Source organism: Tursiops truncatus, chromosome 12 (assembly GCF_011762595.2).
Source record: "Tursiops truncatus isolate mTurTru1 chromosome 12, mTurTru1.mat.Y, whole genome shotgun sequence".
NCBI classification, from domain to species: domain Eukaryota; kingdom Metazoa; phylum Chordata; class Mammalia; order Artiodactyla; family Delphinidae; genus Tursiops; species Tursiops truncatus.
The window spans coordinates 64,097,862-64,117,526 of NC_047045.1; the positions used below are offsets into that span (position 1 = coordinate 64,097,862).

At 45.7% G+C, this 19,665-nt stretch overlaps 1 protein-coding gene across 2 annotated transcripts in view; it reads left to right on the forward strand.

Annotated features, from left to right (window-relative positions):
* ARFGEF3 (ARFGEF family member 3) overlaps positions 1 to 19,665 on the forward strand; it is a 191,558-nt gene that overhangs the window by 121,765 nt on the left and 50,128 nt on the right. For both annotated transcript variants that reach the window (XM_033867776.2, XM_073789656.1), the window contains 9 exons: positions 1,249 to 1,414; positions 5,610 to 5,717; positions 6,063 to 6,278; positions 6,441 to 6,551; positions 8,293 to 8,443; positions 10,277 to 10,594; positions 13,021 to 13,154; positions 15,528 to 15,673; positions 17,266 to 17,445. In XM_033867776.2, coding sequence (XP_033723667.1) covers positions 1,249 to 1,414; positions 5,610 to 5,717; positions 6,063 to 6,278; positions 6,441 to 6,551; positions 8,293 to 8,443; positions 10,277 to 10,594; positions 13,021 to 13,154; positions 15,528 to 15,673; positions 17,266 to 17,445 — 1,530 coding nt within the window. The remainder of the gene's footprint in view (positions 1 to 1,248; positions 1,415 to 5,609; positions 5,718 to 6,062; positions 6,279 to 6,440; positions 6,552 to 8,292; positions 8,444 to 10,276; positions 10,595 to 13,020; positions 13,155 to 15,527; positions 15,674 to 17,265; positions 17,446 to 19,665) is intronic.

The following is a 19,665-nucleotide window of genomic DNA, read 5'->3' on the forward strand; positions in this document are numbered from 1 at the left end:
CTCTGGGCTGGCACCCGAGCATCACAGGGTGATGGGATGGCCAGTGTGTTCTATCTCACGCTGATCTGGAATGGGTGATGCCCGTGGGGCTGTGGAGGGTGGGCGGACGCGATGCCCAGGAACCGTTGTGCAATTTGCAAGCTCAGTGAGCCGCAGAGCTACCCACCTAGCTCCAGGAGCAAAGAACCCCGTGTGCCTGGAAAGGACTGCCTACCAGTGGCCCAGTAACTTCATCCAGTGGCATTAAACACACGTGTGTAAGACATATTCAAAAACGTAATCAGGGCTTCCCTGGTGGCACAGTGGTTGAGAGTCCACCGCCGATGCAGGGTACACAGGTTCGTGCCCTGGTCCGGGAGGATCCCACATGCTGTGGAGCGGCTGGGCCCGTGAGCCATGGCCGCTGAGCCTGCGGGTCCGGAGCCTGTGCTCCGCAGCAGGAGAGGCCACAGTGGTGAGAGGCCCGCGTACCACAAACAAAACAAAACAAAACGTAATCAGCGTCTTAAGTGACAGCAGGAGATGTGCCGAGAATGGTCCCCTTTGCATAAAATGCAGGCATGCTGCTGCAAAAACCCTTCACTGAGTTCCAAAATATACCAGAACCCAGTCGGACCCAGAGCTAAGCTCACTAATGTCGACAACAGAACACCTCCTGTGAGGTGATGACAGTGATGAGGACTCTTCCGTGGTTGGCTCCCTGGCGTGAGCAGATCCCTCCATGGGGGACCCTGTACCAGTTCGAGAGCCTAAATCCATGGAGTGACATTAAGGGATCAGCAATCATTTGTTTGATAAATGATTGACAAATTGTGTGTTTCCGAGGGTGAGTGGTGGCTTCATGAGTGTAAGTCAAGTATCTCTTGAGACACACGTCCTTCAGGGAGGACATGCTACCTCTGCTGCCGATGGGACAGTAAGAAGGAGGTGCTCTGTGAAACATTTCTGTGCATTTTTTAATCCTCCCACATGTCAAAGAGCAAAAATATAAAATGTAGTATCCCTACTCCTTCTACAGGTTTCTTAAAAAGATTACATAAATGAAAGGACCTTCATGAAGTTTGGGGCTTTTCCATTGCAGTTTCCGCTTCCCTCGCCACCCTCTGTCCCCCAGGCAACAAGGTTGTGTTTTTCCCATAAGTGGTGACTCAGTGACTCGGGACGGGAAGAGGTGGCAGAGGAACATGAGAGCCTGTTTGTTTGCAAGGGATCATATCTGGTCACCTTCTCGTGTGGTCTTCTCTGCAGAAAGAGTTCATGAAGCAGGTCCAGACCAGCGGGGTGCTGATGGTCTTCTCCCAGGCCTGGATCGAGGAACTTTACCACCAGGTTCTCGACAGAAACATGCTCGGAGAAGCCGGCTACTGGGGCAGCCCCGAGGACAACAGCCTTCCCCTCATCACCATGCTGACTGGTCAGTGGCTCCTTGCATGGCTCCGTGGCACTCGGTGGGGTGGGGAGGGCCCACGCTTCAAAGCCCCTTTCAGGGAAGCAGTAGTGTTTCAAGCAGACTCTGAAACAGCACCCACAAAACCTCCCTGGCAGCTGGTGGCAGTTCCAGGGAAGTGTCACGAGTTCACCTCCTAAGAACTTTCTTTCCTTTTTCCACGTGGGACTCTGCGGGCTCACTGTGCCCCATTGGATTAGGAATTATTTAGCACCTATGTCTGCTGGGATAAAACTGTAGACCTCTTCTGGGGATATGAAGTACTGTCTGGGCGCAAAGCCCAGAATTATTCCTGGAAACTCTCACATGCTCATAGATACCCTGTATCATTCAGTGCTTCTGAGAATTTGCCAGTAATGTAAAATGATTGATTTTAAACTTGGCTTCATCCCCATTTCTTGTCCGTATCAGAGATCCTCCCTTCCCTTCCCAGCTGTACCGGAGTGAAAAAGAATGCGAGGGAATTGCCCGGCTTTAGGACTCTGCACTTCCACTGCAGGGGGCCCGGGTTCAATCCCTGGTCGGGGAAATAAGATCCCACCAGCCACGCAGCATGGCCAAAAAGAAAAGAAAGAATGTAAAATAGCTTGCCCAGCATCTTTTCTTTAGTGTCTTGAGTTTTTAAAATCCTATTTAACTATTGGAAATATCATATGAGAACATAAAGAGAAGTATGGGGTGTGGTCATAAGGCAGCATTTTGGCCATAGCAGCCACTCATGGCTCGGCGTGGCATAACTACAATGTCAGGTCAAGATCGGGGAGTGCTCAAAAGTTTGGACCGGTCATCAGGAGCCTTAATAAATTTGATCCCAGTTCCCAGACTGGTTTCCATCTGAGTGATCTTTTCATGGCTCCCGCTGATGCGATAAGTAGAGCATGGCCCTACGTGGGCAGCTTCCCTGCCCTCTCTGTGGTGTGTATGTCCTCACACAGCTCAACACGGCTTTGCGCCGGACAGGGCACACTGGCAGGAACCTGGGGCAGTCCAGCTGGGAGGCAGAATCTGTTGTCCCAGAGGATATGTTATATTGTCTGTGGTTGCCACTCTTACAAAGGTGGCAGAGTGAACTACCGACAGGTGGAGATCAACACTGAGGAATTTGGGGGAAGGCACTATTTAGAAATCAGGCAGGGAGTCAGACATACAGTGAGGTCTCTCCATAGCAGGCAGTGTCTTGGTCATTGTCTGGCATTTGGAGTGTTGGTTCCAGAACTAGGATGGAATTGGGGGAAGCAAGACTGGGTCCCAAGCCTTGCGGACCATCATCACCAGACAGGTGACCAATTAGTATTTTATTAATCATGATAATATTTACATCCATTTGAAAAATAGGAATTCATATTTATGAAGACATTTATGAGACATTTATTCAGTCTGCCTGTAAGCAATGCTTGGTTTCCATCTCTCTGCACAAACTGGCTTCAGGTTGAGATTAAAGGTACTGTCCAGAGCTTCTAAGTGCCTTGAAATTTAGATGAAGGTCTTCAACATGCCAGCTTTAATTTCAATACCATAGTTTCTGCCAAAATTAATCTCTGAATTTCTTCCCTGAATCTTAATACAAGGAGTCATACAGTAAATGTAAAAATGAACAAATAGGGACTTCCCTGGTGGCGCAGTAGTTAAGAATCCGCCTGCCAATGCAGCGGACCTGGGTTCAAGCCCTGGTCTGGGAAGATCCCACATGCCGCGGAGCAACTAAGCCCGTGCGCCACAACTACTGAGCCTGTGCTCTAGAGCCCACGAGCCACAACTACTGAAGCCCGTGCACCTAGAGCCCATGCTCCACAGCAAGAGAAGCCACTGCAATGACAAGCCTGCTCGCCGCAACTAGAGAAAGCCCGCGGGCAACAATGAAGACCCAACGCAGCCATAAATAAATAAATAAATAAAATTTAAAAATTGAACAAATAACAGGCTAGTCACAGGAGCCGTATTCATCAGTCATCACTGTTAATCAGCCATCTCTTTTATAATGGAACGGTAAGTTCAATTGCTTCATCCATAGGGAAGTTATCTAACTTTAGATTAATGATAGAGAAACAGAGACTTTTCATGAGAATTCGACAGAATTACGTTCTGTGATTCTTTGTAGCAAATTTCAGGTGTGAAGTGACAAGTGAATCTGAGCAGCAGTTAACCTAGAGCTTGGAAACGTCCGTCTAATCTTTTCATTATGTGCAAGGAAAAGCAATAGCAGTAACCTGGTCATCAACACTGTACTACCTGTGGCCATTCCTCACGTCATGTCAAAGTATTCTAGATTGTGGAATTTTAGCACTTAGATAAGCTTTGTGTTACTTGAATTCATCAGTCCTTTACCTAGCAGGTAGGAAACAAAACTTTGATACGTGGCAATTTCTGGCAAATGTCATTAGATCATTTGACCATAAGTCAAATTAATTTCAGTGAAACTGCTCTGTTCCCACTGTAGTAGTCCTATAGATTTCTCCCTGCCTTCCCTCCCACACCCAGTTTTACTGAGAGGTAATTGACATATTAATCCCAGGTGTACAACATAATGATTTGATACATGCATATATGGTAAAATGACCATCACAGTAAGTTTAGTTAACATCAATCACCTCTCATAGTTATAAATTTTCTTCTCACTGAGGTGAGAACTTTTACGATCCATTCTCTGAGCAACTTTCAAAGAGATGTGTTACCAGAAGTTTCTAGACTTCCTGGAGTTACTGTAAGAATCAAAGATATAATGAAATAATTTTCAAACACCATGCAAGTCTCACCCTACTGGGGTGAAGGTGAAGTTCTAAAGTCAGGGAATAAGCTTATGTTACCCTCTTCTCCCGTCCCCTCTGTGTGGTGCATTCGCCTCTGTTAGTTGCATTCAAATGCATATGCTTCTACTCCATGGTCACTCCTCCAACGGTTACTTCCTTTTTACTGAGGAATTTGGGGCCCAGAGAATGGAGTACCTGGCCCAAGGCTACAAGACTACTTAATTCAGAGGCAAGGCTGAATTGAAGCCCAGCCCTCTCAACCCAGGCCAGTCTCTTCTTACCAGTATGTTAAGGAATGGTTCATTGAACTAATTCTGTAGATGAGAGTATATTTTAACAAAAATTTAAACAGGGTGAATTAGAATCCCATATTGAGCTGAAGTTTGGTGTCATGGAAGGAGACCTGGATGGGTGTCGGAAGACGTGAATACTAAGTCAAATTCCTTCCTTTGCCAGCCTCAGGATGTGGGCGATTTACCTACTTTGAATACTTATTTCTTCCTCTGTGAAATAAGGAAAGATAATACCTACCCTGCCTACGTACTTGGAGTTGTTGGGAAGATCTAATGAAAAAAATGTTGGGCTTCCTTGGTGGCACAGTGGTTGAGAATCTGCCTGCTAATGCAGGGGACACAGGTTCGAGCCCTGGTCTGGGAAGATCCCACATGCCGCAGAGCAACTGGGCCCGTGAGCCACAATTACTGAGCCTGCGCGTCTGGAGCTTGTGCTCTGCAACAAGAGAGGCCACGATAGTGAGAGGCCCGCACACTGCGATGAAGAGTGGCCCCCACTTGCCACAGCTGGAGAAAGCCCTTGCACAGAAGCGAAGACCCAACACAGCAAAAATAAATAAATAAATTAAACCACATTAGAGAATGGCTGAAAACACTTCAAAAAAAAAAAAAATGTTATGTGAAAACACTTTGAAAATTGTAAGGTATTATTAGTAAGGTATTATGCCTTCCAATCAGATTATATGATTATCTGACCAAAGAGGCTTATCCTCCTCTTAATTCTTTTGAGGAAGCTCTGAAAAACAGATCCATGTTGGAGTAACCTGTACATATAAAACTGTAAAATGATGCCACGATTTTGAATAAAAGCGAGTATGCAAAGATCAAAATATTCTAAATCAATAGATTTTCTAGCAACAGAGGTATCAGAATTTATCTTTATTTTTTCAAATAAAAAAACGCATCAGCCTCACAGAAGAATGCTCTAGCAATGAAAGAAAACTGTACTGAATGGATAAAACAAAAATTTTAATATTCTGATAAAAGGTTGCTACATACTTGGTACATAACAGATCCCATGACTGTTTGTTGGGAAGAAATGAATATTGTGGTAGCCGTTTGTTTTTGACTGGAGTATTCTTTAAAAAGAAAAAAAAAAACCTTGTCCTTTTTCCTTGACAGATATCGACGGCTTAGAGAGCAGTGCAATTGGAGGGCAGCTGATGGCCTCAGCTTCTATGGAGTCTCCTTTCACCCAGGGCAGGAGAATTGATGACTCCACAGTGGCAGGTAGTGACGTGGGTCTTGAGTTTATGAATATACATCCATCGCATGTGTTACCAGCAATTAAATTATTATGTGGCAGCTTTCTGTACTGACGTAAATGAATTAAGATTTCATCTTGGCAGAAAAATACCTGAGGGAAGTTACTAGCATCGTCCAGCTGCTGATGCAACATTCATTTTTTATCAGCACAAAGTGAAGCACAATCCGATATAACCCTTTCCATTGTATTTCCTGTAGTAGAATTGCACATGGCTCGATAATGCTAATGTGATGGTCAGAGAATCCCAGGCCGTTCATCGCCAGGTTGTTTTATCTCCGGAAGGTAACCCACACCCCTTCACGTTCTAGGTGTGGCATTCGCTCGCTACATTCTGGTTGGCTGCTGGAAGAACTTGATCGACACTTTATCAACCCCCCTGACCGGCCGAATGGCGGGGAGCTCCAAAGGGCTGGCCTTCATTCTGGGAGCTGAAGGCATCAAAGAACAGAACCAAAAAGAACGGGATGCCATCTGCATGAGCCTCGATGGGCTGCGGAAGGCAGCACGGCTGAGCTGTGCTCTAGGTATGGCGGACACGGTATCCCTGACCCGTGGCCTGAGGGGTGTTCCCGACGAACACATCGGGAACGGCCCTAGTGGACAACAAGTCTTTTAGGAGTGCTTCTGCCAGGTGAGTGGTTAGAGAATAGACTCAGTTAAGGGGTGATTGTTTGTTTCCTCTAAAGGAGTTGCAGCCAACTGTGCGTCAGCCCTCGCCCAGATGGCAGCTGCCTCCTGTGTCCAGGAAGAGAAAGAGGAAAGGGAAGTCCAGGAGCCCGGTGATGCCATAGCACAAGGTAACAGCAGAAGGGCTAGAATCCACCTGGTGCCTTTGTGAGGTCTGCATGTGCCCGCACACACGAGCAGACACACTTGTCCCTGTTGGCACGTGTGATACATGGCGTATTGTATACCACTGGTGATGAGATCCCGCGGGACCACAGGCTTGGGTCAGTTTTACGTGGCTGACCCTCCAGACTGCTGACAATAGGTCCCTCTGGACACAAGAGCCATACTGGCTCCTGGCGACTAGGAAAGTCACCTGGCTGCTAGCCAGAGGCCCACCTGGCTCAGCTGTTCACACCTGTGGCGTCCTCTGGCCACTGGCTTTGAAGCTTCCCAGGGTGCACATTTGAGGACCCCCTCAGGCTACAGTGGGAAAGATAGAATGGCCAGGGTTCTGAGGGGGGAATCAAACCGATGGAGGAATCCCTGAGAGGAGGCTCAGGAAGGCTTTGCTCTTGTCAGGGAAAAACCTGAGCTTTGTGAACTTGGGAAAGGGTTGATTTTTAACTTGTTTAAATTAGTCAATGAAGTGGATGGTTATCTAGATATAAGGAAAGAGAATAGTCTTTCTAATAGCAGTGGAAGATAAATGGCAGACAGCAAACAAGGAAAAATTGGAAGCTTGGTCCAACGTGTGCTAACAATGTATCAGGTATATAAAATAGGTAGTCGCAGAAAGAGTCAGCACATTTTTAGCTGAGAAAAACAGGTTAGGTTGGGGTTCCTCGAACCTGAGTAATAGAATCATGTGAGAACAAAGCAACTCTTACACATCCCCAGTGTTAACTGCAAAAGGGCATCACACTTTTACTTAAAATGTACAACTATAAGTTACATAAAGATACTTAAATTTAAAGTTCTTCAAAAACTATTAAACCAGAGCTAGTATTTGAATTATCGACAAATAAAAGATAAAGTCAATATCACATCCGTGAGACAAATAACGCTTTGCTAAAAATCGGTTTGCCCTTTACAGTAGGAGCATGGTTCGGCTTCCTCTGTAGGGAGCGTGCTGTGTTTCTGGGTTCTGGACTATTGCTCAGTTTTCCCACTTAGACCCATCTTCCAGTGACTGGACACCTTAATTCATGGAGGATGCTGTCGTTTGGCCTTGCCTTGGCATTTTGCGTAATTGACATCTTAAGTCACCTTCTGCACCTTTCTCATTCATTATCTACAATTTAAAAAGTATTATTTGAAGATCACAAGTATAAACGTAAACTCAGGGAGTGAAATGATATGGGAATTTTCAGTTATAAAGCGATCATCATGGCGCTGAGTGTGTACATACATATGTTGTTTTACATGATCATCATCATGAACACCTAATATTAAATAAACCTCAGAGAGGACTTGGGAAGGCCAGGAATTCTTTCTTATTATCAGTATGAGTACACAGGGGCAGAGGATGGGTCTGGGCACAGATGGCTTTAGCTGGGATTGGCACTTGAAGCCCATCCTCACTGCTGTGACTGACCCAGATCCCAGGGGTGGGCCCACAGCTCAGAATCCATGGACTTCTGAACCCCGGGGCTGGGGTCACCAGTGTCTGTGGGCCTGTGGGCTGGGTAGTTTGCATGATGAGCCTCGGGGACCTGCCAATGAAGAGCTCGCTGCCAGTGACATCCAGTGACATCCCCCGTTTCCTTTTGCCCTTGCACAAGAGCACATTCTTTCCTTTCCCTCCTTTCTCCCTCCCCTTCTGTCTCCCTTACTTGGACTGTTATTCTAATGAATGTCTTTCTGACGCAGTGAAACTAAAAGTGGAGCAGAAACTGGAGCAGATCGGGAAGCTGCAGGGGGTATGGCTGCACACAGCCCACGTCCTGTGCATGGATGCCATCCTCAGTGTCGGCCTGGAGATGGGCAGCCACAACCCGGACTGCTGGCCACACGTGTTCAGGTGTGTGACCGGATCCCCAGTCCCACAGGCCTGGCACCGCCTGCCGGTTGGGGGGGAGGGCCGGGAGGGGGCCTGCCATGGCGAAGGGGTAGAACCCCGCACCTGCCAGCACGTAAACAGTTCACAGTAATTCACAGTTTGGAAAAGCCCCAAATGAGAGGTTAAAAAGAGAAGAGGGAATAAGGGCCCAACTGAATGTATGTCTCAGAGAACAGAGTGACAGAACTGAATTTAGGAAACTGAACTATCATTGACATTGTCTGTGAGAGGCAGATACAGTATCCCAGGGAAGAAAAACTGATTCTTAGCTAGAGGCTGGTAAAAGACCACATAAATTAGGTGAATACTAGGCAGATCTAAAAGCTGGTCATGTGTCAGCAGCATAACATGGCTGTGTGTTTATTAATGTCCTTTTTGTTGAAAGAAGGATTTTTGTTAGCTTACATGGACACATCATAAGTACAGTTTGCCTACTTTTAATTTAGCTAGACAAAGGAAAAAATAGAATAGTACATTGTGTCAAAGACAGCCAGAAGTTTGGCTCTTAGCTTTGTAGCATCAAAGTAAAAACAACCTCCCCATCAGTTACGCAGTTCACAGCACCTGTAAAATAAAAACAGAGTGAGAGCTCCACGGTCCTCCCACGACCAAGAAGAAAAGCCTGCCTTCCCTGGCACTGGCGGTCAGGTGGACCTCGGACAAAGGGAGGACCACTCTCCACCCGCAGCAGGCACAGGGAGGCTGCGGCTTTCTTGCCCATCTCCCCAGCACACACCCCAGCCTCTACAAGCTCAGTTCTGGCTGAGCGGCGGAGGGTGGTCAGGAGAAGGATGTTGGCCCGCAGCAGGGCTCAGGCATCCGGGTCTTTCCCAGAGCACTGGCCAGATCTAGGCTCTGTTTATCATCCTCAAAGCAAGTACAGCCTTGAGTGAGTGTTGGTCGACTTTCAAAGATGATTCTAGGGTTGAAAAACTCATCTTGAGAGGAACATGTGGAAGGGCCAGCATGAGTCGGCCTGGAGCACAGTGGGTTTTAATGTGGAGGCTGGTGACCCGCTACTCTCCGTTGCTTTCACAGGCAGAAAGAGAAAAAGAGAAAGACTTAAATTGCACCCAAGAAATTTCTATGGAATCAGAAAATGGCCTGATTGTGGAACATCAGAGTGGATTATCCACGATAGTCTTTCCTAGTAACTGGACTTACTCTGGGGTGAGGGGTCTCTAGTCCCAGGTCCTATTGGGAACAGTTTGGAAGCTGGCAGCTGTACCATATGTTGTGACTCTTCTCTGAGTTTACTGTGATTAGGTGACTACCTCACCCCCTGCCCCAGTAGTGGTTACGTGGAGCTCTCAGGACCCAGTGGGACATGGCTGGATGGAACCCCTGAGTGAGGGCCCATTGTGGCCAGAGGGCCAGTCCACCACATGCGCACTCATTCTGGGATCTCAAAGTGAGGAGATGTTTCCCAAGTCCTGACTAGAGCACGAGAGAGAGGGAAGAGGACCCTTTGGGAAAACTCACTCAAACAGCCAAAGTCCTGATAAGCCAGTACGCTGGACAGGACATACCAGGATAAACAGAGCTCTGTTCCCAAACTTTCACCGAGGAATCCTTAGCCCACCTCCAGGCTGTCTGGTCCAACTCAAACAAAGGTATGTATAGCGGGAAGAGAGGAAGTGGGAGTGGAGAGAGAGGGGCTCTCGCCGGAGGAAGGGGAACAGTTCAGGAGGACTGTAAGGCTGGCTCAGCTCCTTTGTATCTCACTGTGGGGTCGCCAGAGCGGGCCCAGCTGAGCTGCAACTTTCAGCGGCTGCTGTGTGTGACTCTCTCCAGGGTGTGCGAGTACGTGGGCACGTTGGAGCATACCCACTTCAGCGACAGCACCTCTCGGCCCCCACTGACCATCAGCCAGCCTCAGAAGGCCCCCAGAGGCGGACTCCTCGGGGACCCGGAGAGCGAGGGCTCACCCCAAGAGCAGAGCCTGGAGCAGGGGAGCTCCCTGAGCGCGGCCCCCGTCATCCAGCCCCTCTCCATCCAGGAACTGGTCCGGGAAGGCAGCCGAGGCCGAGCCTCCGACTTCCGTGGGGGCAGCCTCATGACGGGCAGCAGTGCCGCCAAGGTCGTGCTCACGCTCTCCACCCAGGCCGACAGGTGCGCGCTGTTCCCACCACGCCCCGGGGGGCTGTCCCCCAAAGAGCACCCATCGTCTGCTGGCCACACCACATGCTCCTCTTCTGCTCTCAAAATCCTCCCCAGGACAGCTCGATTTGTTAGCCAGTCATTGAAGCCTCTTGTCATTTTTTTCAAGTACGTCTCTGTCTGCCATCACGCTGCACACTCACAGTGAACTCTTTTGTCTAGTGACTAAGGCTGGAGGCTCAGGGGCGGGGTCAGGCAACCCGGGGCGAAGGCTCTGCACTTACTCTGACCACAGACAACTTCCACAGTCCTTGCTTTCTCATCGTAGCATAGGGCCATAAAGTAGCATAACTCTCACAGGCTAGCCATAAGGTTAAATTAATTAGTTCACTGGAAGTAGTTAGGACAGAGCTTGGCAAATAGTAAACATTTGCTATTTTTATGATAATATTTTAAAATCCTGCACCCAGGAGTGTGATCTAAATTGATGCCCAGCAGTCACATGGAGATGTAGAGGGGGGAATCATCAGTAACTCCAACTGTTAGGTGGTCCTCCTTCTTTTCTAAAAAAAAAAAATGCATATTTATTAGAGAAAATGCAATCTTAAAACATTTAAGAATTTATTGCGAGACTAATAGATACCATTTGTTCCCCTAGTCTAATAAGGCTAAGGTCAACATTTGTCCCAATTTGTCTTCAAAAAGGTTTTTCTTTCTGCCTGTGCAAAATTCCACTAATGTACTAATATTTGTGAGCTGTGTACAAAAAAAAAAAAAAACAAGTAGCTGTTTGGCTACTTGTTCCTGTGGCTGCACGTGAAACTAGACAAGAATGAGCCCCCTCTTTCCTGTTATCTGCTTTTCTGAACTGAGGTGGCCCTTCTTGATGGGGAAAGTGCTTTGGTCACCTTCACCTGGAGACCATCCCACTTCACTCATCCACACTTGGCGGCTGTGGCCCAGACTACCCAGCACAGGTGCAGTGAAGTTCACATGGGAGGGTGGACAGCAAGGGTGTAGAGATGTGGGAGGAGCATCGCTGGCTGGGCTCAGAAGACTCGAGTTCATTCCTGGCTTTGACGCCAACCAACTGCAGGGTTGAGTCTGTGTAAATAGTTGCACTGAGATTCAGTTTCTTCATCTACTGATCTGGTACAATAATCCCTTTTTCCTGTCTATCCAACAGGGTGGCTGTGAAAGTGTTTGGGAAGCTGTAAAGTGGTATACAGGTGTCAGATGGGATATAATATTCACCACTCTTTTCCTACTGGGAAAGAGGAAGAAGAAATGATTAATGGGATCCAGAAATCAAATGGTGTTGAAATTACAAAACACAAGAAAAATATATTTGTTTAGATAATTTGTAAATGATTAATCCACTGATTCCCATCTTAAAACTTGTGTGCCTTGTATTATCCCTTCACAAGGGCTTTGCTATTCGGTTCCTATTGGAGACACTCTCCCTTACCCAGAACATGGCATCCTGTAGGGCTGCTTTATCTTCTGGTGTCACCACGGATTTGGAGGGCAGGCATCAGGATGACCCCAGCGGGGAGGGAGGCTGGCTCGCCTCATTCCTCATGTGCCACACAAACTGGTGTTTGATCCCAACATTCCAAGTGCCAGTGAGCCTCAGCCTCCTCTAAGCCCTGCTACCTGTGCTTACCTCCTTCTCCCTAACTCCTTCTAGAAATGTCTATGCCCAACAGAGTGGAAAACAAAAAGAACCTGCAAAGTCCTTAATGTTAGGGAATATTCATTATTCCAGTACATGCTTGAGCTTCACCATGTCCAGGGCTCTGGGTGTATGAGTCAGAGGGGTAAGAAGGTCAGTTCCTGCCCCTGGGGGGCTTACAGATCAAGTTTACTCTGCTTCTGAATCCTCCTCAGAGCCAAGCCCAGCATTAAACTCGCCAATTGTAGCCCAACAAAAGCCTTGATTAACTTGCTGCGTTTTTTCTTTAACATAGCTTATGAAATGGTAAGAATTCCATTCCCAGTTTTTCAGTTTCTGGGAGCGATGCTTTGCCATCTTTCAACTTCTTGCCAAATGTTTTATGAGTGCCCATCTCAGCTGAGCTAGGCCATGGAGCTACAAAGATTATTTTTTTAAATATGGTCTGTGCCCTTCAGATTAGAATCTTAGAGTAGACTTGTACTCAGTAATAAGAGATATAATACATTATTATATAATACATTATTTATAATACATTTATTATATAAATGTATTATTTATAATACATTTATATAATACGTCATTATATAAATGTATTGTATAATACATTTATATACATTTATAATACAGATACAATACTGTACATTTCTTCACAGTGTTTACACATTTTCATTAATCACATCTAAGAAAATTACCATAATCATTCTGCCATAAAGACTTTGCTGAATTGTTTCCAAGTAACAAGTCTTTTTGTTTCATCCAGGCTCTTTGAAGATGCTACAGATAAGTTGAACCTCATGGCTCTGGGAGGTTTTCTTTACCAGCTGAAGAAAGCATCGCAGTCCCAGCTTTTCCATTCCGTTACAGAAACGGTTGATTACTCGCTGGCAATGCCAGGTAATTCTTTCCCAGCAGAAACTGTGCCATGAGGTTAGCAGGAAACAGCCCAGATCTCTGATACCGACAGCCTGCCTAAAGACTTGAACCCACATTCCCTTCGTGCACAGTCACCTTGGCTCGAGTGGAAATTTGTCATCTGGTGTTGAGGCACGATCGCGGCAGGTGGGGGTTGGCGGTTTGCGCGGGGTATCATCCTTTGTGAATGGAAATGTTGCTGCCACCGCTGTTGCAGGTATCACCGCTGGAGCTGGACTGTGTTCTGCTAAATCTGGTGCTTGTGATGTAGAAACGGTGTGGCTCCTCGATGCAGATAGCTTCACGTGAGGGTAGGAACTCTTCTCCGTATCACAAAGCACACACCTGCCTCAGTCCAGCCTACTTGCAGAAGCAGCTTCTAATTTCAGAAGGACCTGGGAGAGAAAAATGGAAGGCTTGACAGAAGCCTCAGGCCACTCTTAGAAAAACTGCTCTCATGGCATCTCCCTTTAACGGTGGGTCAGTATCTCTGTCTTCATGGATGAGGCCAGATGAAGGCCCTCTTGAAGGCCAACACGTGGAAGAGGGGGTAGAGTTGTACTGAATCACCCAGGCATCCCAAGTGGGTGGCAGGTTGCTCACAAACTCAGCTGTCCATCAGCAGCCAGGGTTGTTGTGCTATAACAGTGAGTACCTTGTCCCCATGGCAGAGTCACAGAGCCGTGGGCCAGGATCGCACTGGTGGCAGGTTGAAGTGCACGACCTCCGAGTTCCTTCCATCATCAGGAATTTTGATGCTTACTGCAGATTCTAATTTGAGAACCATAGTCCTTTCCTGTGAGTTTTTAATAGACTTTAAAACCTTAGCTATATAAAGCCAACCTCCCAGACCCAGCCAACTGCCGGAGCATCTCTGAGCCCAGAGACCACTTTCAGAGTCTTCTGCATGGAGAAATCAGCAGACTCCGAGCTTACAAAAAACAATGAGCAGTGAGGGTCAGGAAGAGGCAGCAGACCTAGGGGGAAGAAGCATTGGCTTTGGAATCAATCAGATCCAAGTTAAAATGCTGCCGTCACTACTTACCAGCTGCGTCATTTTAGGCAAGTTGGTTCACCTTTCTGATCTTCAGTTTTCTAATCTGTACATGGCAGTAGTTACATTTACTTCTTAAGGGTTGCTTGTAAAATTAAAGTGATTACAGACATAGAGAACAGACTTGTGGTTGCCAAGGTGAGGGGTGGGAGAGGGATGGAGTGGGAGTTTGGGATTAGCAGATGCAAACTATTATATACAGGATGGATAAAGAGCAAAGTACTACCGTATAGCACAGGGAACTATATTCAATAGCCTATGATAATCCATAATGGAGAAGAATATAAAAAAGAATGTGTATATGTGTATAACTCAATCCCTTTGCTGTACAGCAGAAATTAACACATTGTATATCGACTATACTTCAATAAAAATAAGAGTGATTAAAGACACAAGAGCCAACACAATGTCTGATGCAGAGTAGACAATCAGTAAATGTCAGTGATTGTTGGTACTGTCATCTTGAAGTTTATTTGATACGGCAAGGCGACCTAGAAAGGCACGTTCTGGTTGGAAGAGGCTGATCGTGATCAGTATTTTGTAGGTGTATGGGAGAAGCAGGAACACATGGGCAGAAAGAGAGTGGAGGAGACTAAGGTGACAGTGGCAGAGAAGTAGCAAGAGATCCGAGTAGGCAAGGATTGTACGGAAGCAAGACAGAGGTTAGATCGCATGTTATTGGGTGCAAAGGGGCCTGACCTGCTTGGCAAGGGCTTCAGAGGTACCATTAAGCATTGACCAAGTGGATGGTGGCTGTAAAGGATGGGGACGATAACAACAGTAACAGTATAACTAAGTGTGTGGGGCAAGCAGTCTGTGCCAGGCCCTGTGCTAAGTACTTTATGAGCATTATCACATTTCATCCTTGAAGTAACTTTAAGAAGTAGGTGCTATTATCCCCACTTTTACAATGAGAAACTGTGGATTAGAGAGGTAAACTTCTGGTCCATCATAACCCAACTACTACGTGATGGAGCCAGGATTTGGGCCTAGGCAGCCGATTCCCTGGCCCTTCTACTTAACCACGACATCATTCCTCCTTATCAACAAGCATTGTTTGCCTGACAAGTGTAAATGTCAGGGATGCTACAGTGAACAGGAGGGGTGGGCCCTGGCTTTGTTAAGTGAATCACCTGTTCTTTCTTGAATCCAGGCTCCTGTCCTGTGTTGGCAAATTCATACCGAATAATCCCACTGATCTGAGTATGGCTCTTTGATTTTCGTCCTCTCTCCATGTTTGAACAGGTCAAACTATTTCTGAGTTTTGGATTGATGGCTTTCATGGTCTTACCTTCCTGTAGGAGAAGTGAAATCCACCCAAGACCGAAAAAGTGCCCTCCACCTGTTCCGCCTGGGGGACGCCATGCTGAGGATCGTGCAGAGCAAATCGAGGCCCCTGTTCCACGTGATGCGCTGCTGGAGTCTTGTGGCGCCACACCTGGTGGAGGTGAGCACCTGGAAAGTGGGCAGCCCAGGGGCCTCCTGCAGCAGAGCCAGCACAGGGCTCTCCAGTCAGCATGGGACAAAGGGCACTGTGGCCACAGCAGTAAGGTTCCCATCACCTGGTCGTAAGCATCATTGTTCTCTGATTATACCTTATGGCACCTAAAGAATTGCCGCAAAGGGCAGCGCTGCCCTGGTATCACTCTGACCCTCTTCCTTTAAAACTATGTGACTCACCTAGACACCTCACACTGCCGTTTTCTTATACTTCATGGTCTGCTATCAACCTAAGTCTGGAGTTTCATTTTTATACATGAATATAACAATGTCTTTTGTTCCTGCCAGGCTCTCTTTTCTAATAGCTGAACATATTCTAGGCAGTGCCTTCTAAGTAGGGGAACCATAAATCCTGGTTTTCCCAACAAAATTAACTAGGACCCCTTTGACTCTCCAAAAGAAAGCAGTCCATATGATAAATTATATGGTAACTCCATGTAAGCATCTCGATACATGATGACTGGCTACTTCTAAGTCGATGGGGAAATTGTTGCCCTGTTTCACAGTGGTAACTATTCCAAATAGTCCTTTAGCACTTACTTGGTAGAGCTATGTCATAAAGTATTTTTTGGAAGTAAATTTACTAACCTGAGAACATTCTAGTAAGGGAGTAAAAAATAGTTATGGAGAAACAATATATCAGTTTCGTATTACGCTATAATAAACCACCCCCAAAACCTAGTGACTTCAAACAATAACTGTTTATTTAGCTCATGATTCTCTGGGTCAGAAATTCAAGCTGAGCTGTGCAGCTCTTCTAGTCTGGGCCAGGCTTGGCTAACCTCAGCTGGCCTTATGTGTTCACTTGTGGTCAGCCTCTGCAAAGACTGGGGCCAGCTGGTTCATGACTGGTAAGCCTGGGCAGATGATGGTCCTCTCTGTGTGGTCTCTCCTTCTCCAGCAGACTAGCCCTGGCTCAGTCACATGGCATTCTTAGGATTCCAAAGGAAAGCAAGAGGGCAAACCCCAAATCAGAATTGCTTTTCAATTCTCTACTTACATAATATTTGCTATTGTTCCATTATTCAAAGCAAGTCACACATCCAAGCCCAGGGTCAGTGTGGGAGAGGACCGCTAAAGGACACGGATACAAAGATGTGAGCCAATTAAAGCTGTATTGGTGCAATCATCCCACATCCCTGAGGGACAGATGTCGCATCTGATCTTCGTATGTTTGGGGCATGGCTAACAATGAGACCATGGGTGGTTTCCAGACTAGGTTCCAGTGTCTTTAGTCAGCATGTTCTATACCACCCAAGAAAACAGTCACGTTACAGGAAAAAAGAAGAAGAAATTATTAGAAACTCTTATTTTTCCAGAAACTTCAAAGTGAAATTGGAGATGTGTCTGATCAGTTGGTTAAATTATTTAAAATGCAGTTCAGTGTGCTGCTCATTGATACTTATCCCTTGAAATCTTTTACTTTAGCAGAATTGCTGCTTCCACCTCCCTACGATAAGGTGTGTTAGGAAGACCTTCAGAAACCAGATTCTTAGTTGCTTGAAGTCCTGAGGGTGTTTGACTCTCTGAATTTTGCAGGCTGCCTGCCATAAGGAAAGACATGTGTCTCAGAAGGCAGTTTCCTTCATCCATGATATACTGACGGAGGTTCTCACCGACTGGAATGAGCCACCTCATTTTCACTTTAATGAAGCACTCTTCCGACCTTTTGAGCGTATCATGCAGCTGGAGTTGTGTGACGAGGATGTCCAAGACCAGGTCAGTGTGTCACGGTAGCAGTGCTGCCATCCTTGCCATAGCCTGCTGGCTCTTGTTGAGTGCACTGGCAGGACTGTTCTGTGAGTGCTGCATACTAAATCTTTCCAATAAGCCTATATGGAATCTGTGACAAGAAGAGGTTAAGCAATTTAGCTAAGGATTCATGATTAGTGATTGGTGGAACTGGGATTTGAACCATGCAATCTAGCTGTGATAGTCTATACTCTCATACCTAGCCTATACCCTTAACCACTATCATATTCTCTGCGGAGAGACAGATGGTAAAGAAACTAGCTAGAGACTTCATATTTATCTAGCATGATGGTGGGCTAGGAACACAGACAGATTCTCTGTCTCTGAAATCTACTAAAAATGTTAAACAAGGGTTAAAAATTTTATTTTAAACATCATGTACACACTGGCAAGAAAGTAAGGAATACTAAGATGCCCCAAACTAAGTAACAATGGGAAGCCCAAAGAAGTAAGCAGAGCTCTGAGACTGGATTGGCCATGAGGGAATTGGCCATTGGGTGAAGCTGAATGTCTGCATTCAATCTAAAATAATTGGCTCATTAGGAAATAGAATGTCATGAATACAGAAATAAAATAATAAAAATAGACACACGCACTGTCCCTAACTCCCCACCAGGAATCCAGATATTGGAGTTATCAGAGACTGACTTTAAAGTAACTATGCTTATTAAGTTCTGAACAGTGTTCAGAAAGATTTACTACAGGAGGAATTTTGGCTGTGGTGGCATGAAGAAGTTAGTGAATCCTCTCCACAAAAATCAAGTATATGAAAAGAAAAAAAATTGTCAAAAGCAGCCATTTCAGGGCTCTTGCGATTGACCAAAAGGGCAGACAACAAATTGAATAGCATTTATGGTGAAAAATAGTTCCTGCCAGAACTTTGCTTAAGAACAGTGGGAGTCTGTGACCTTCTTGCTGAAGATGGAAGTCATCCCTTACAAGCTGTTGGCAAGAATAGTAATTTGACCAGTGTGGGGCTGACTGGGAAAATCAGCTTTTCTGCACTAAGAGACAGACTTGGTTTGAAGAAGAGGAAAAAAGACTATTGGTCTGTCAACTAAAAGTGGTGAATTCATTAGGAAATGAGCAACAGAATAATACTACAACTTTGCTAGCCTAAGGCTGCAGTGGTGAACCAGTAAGAAATGTAACGTGGGACTCTGGAAGCCAGAGATTTCATAGAAGGACTAGGTAAGTCCGTCATGCATCCATCTCTAGCTGACTGAAATGTGGGCATATATAGGATAGACCGTACAGATCCCATCAGAAAGTAAAAGACCAGAGAGACTTAGGAACTGGCTGAACTTTGTATATTCTCCCCAGCCTGCACACACACATTGGTTGGCCGAGGGTGGAAGCCTTAAAGGCTCAAGGTATTTAAGCAGAATCTCTGCCTACTTCATCAAGTGACAACTAACCTATGCAGACACGGGGACAGCACTAGGAAGTCAGGCTGAAAAATAAAAATAAAGAAATTGAGTAGAGACATTATTGGTGCCTCATGCCATGGGAAGAGTAGAGACAGATTCTACAGTGTAAGTCCAAGCAACTTAGTCAAATAAATAAATAAATAAAAACTCAAAAATAAATCCAGCATTGCTACAATATATTATCTAAAATGTCCAATGTTCAGCAAAAAAAAAAAAAATGAGATGTGCAAAGAAATAAGAAAGAGTGATGTATACTTGGGGGAAAAACAATAAATAGAAACTGACTTAGAATGAGACCAGATGTTGGATTAAGCTAAAACCAGGATTATATATATCCAAAATGCAGATTTGGAGGCGGGAAGACAAGCAGACACAGGATCTAGAAGAGCTGGTGACCTCTACCAATGATGCCATCACGGTAGAAATTACAAAGTATTTAGCTAAAGAAATCTGGTGCACATGGTGGGAAGAGGGTTCTGTTCACTGGGTCCTGGCTCTGGCTTGGGATGTTGGATTAGGGGACAGAGACTTTAAGCAGCTATCATAAATAGGTTCAAAGAATTAAAGGAAAATATGATGACAGTGACTCAAAAATAGGGAATCTAAGTAGAGAAATGGAAACTGAAAGAATGCAAATTCTAGAGTTGAAAAGGACAATAACAAATGAAAAATCCACTAGATGGGCTTACCAACAAGATTTGAGATGGCAGAAGAATCAGTGTAAGATTGGTTTAACAGCTCAAAATTCAATTAATGT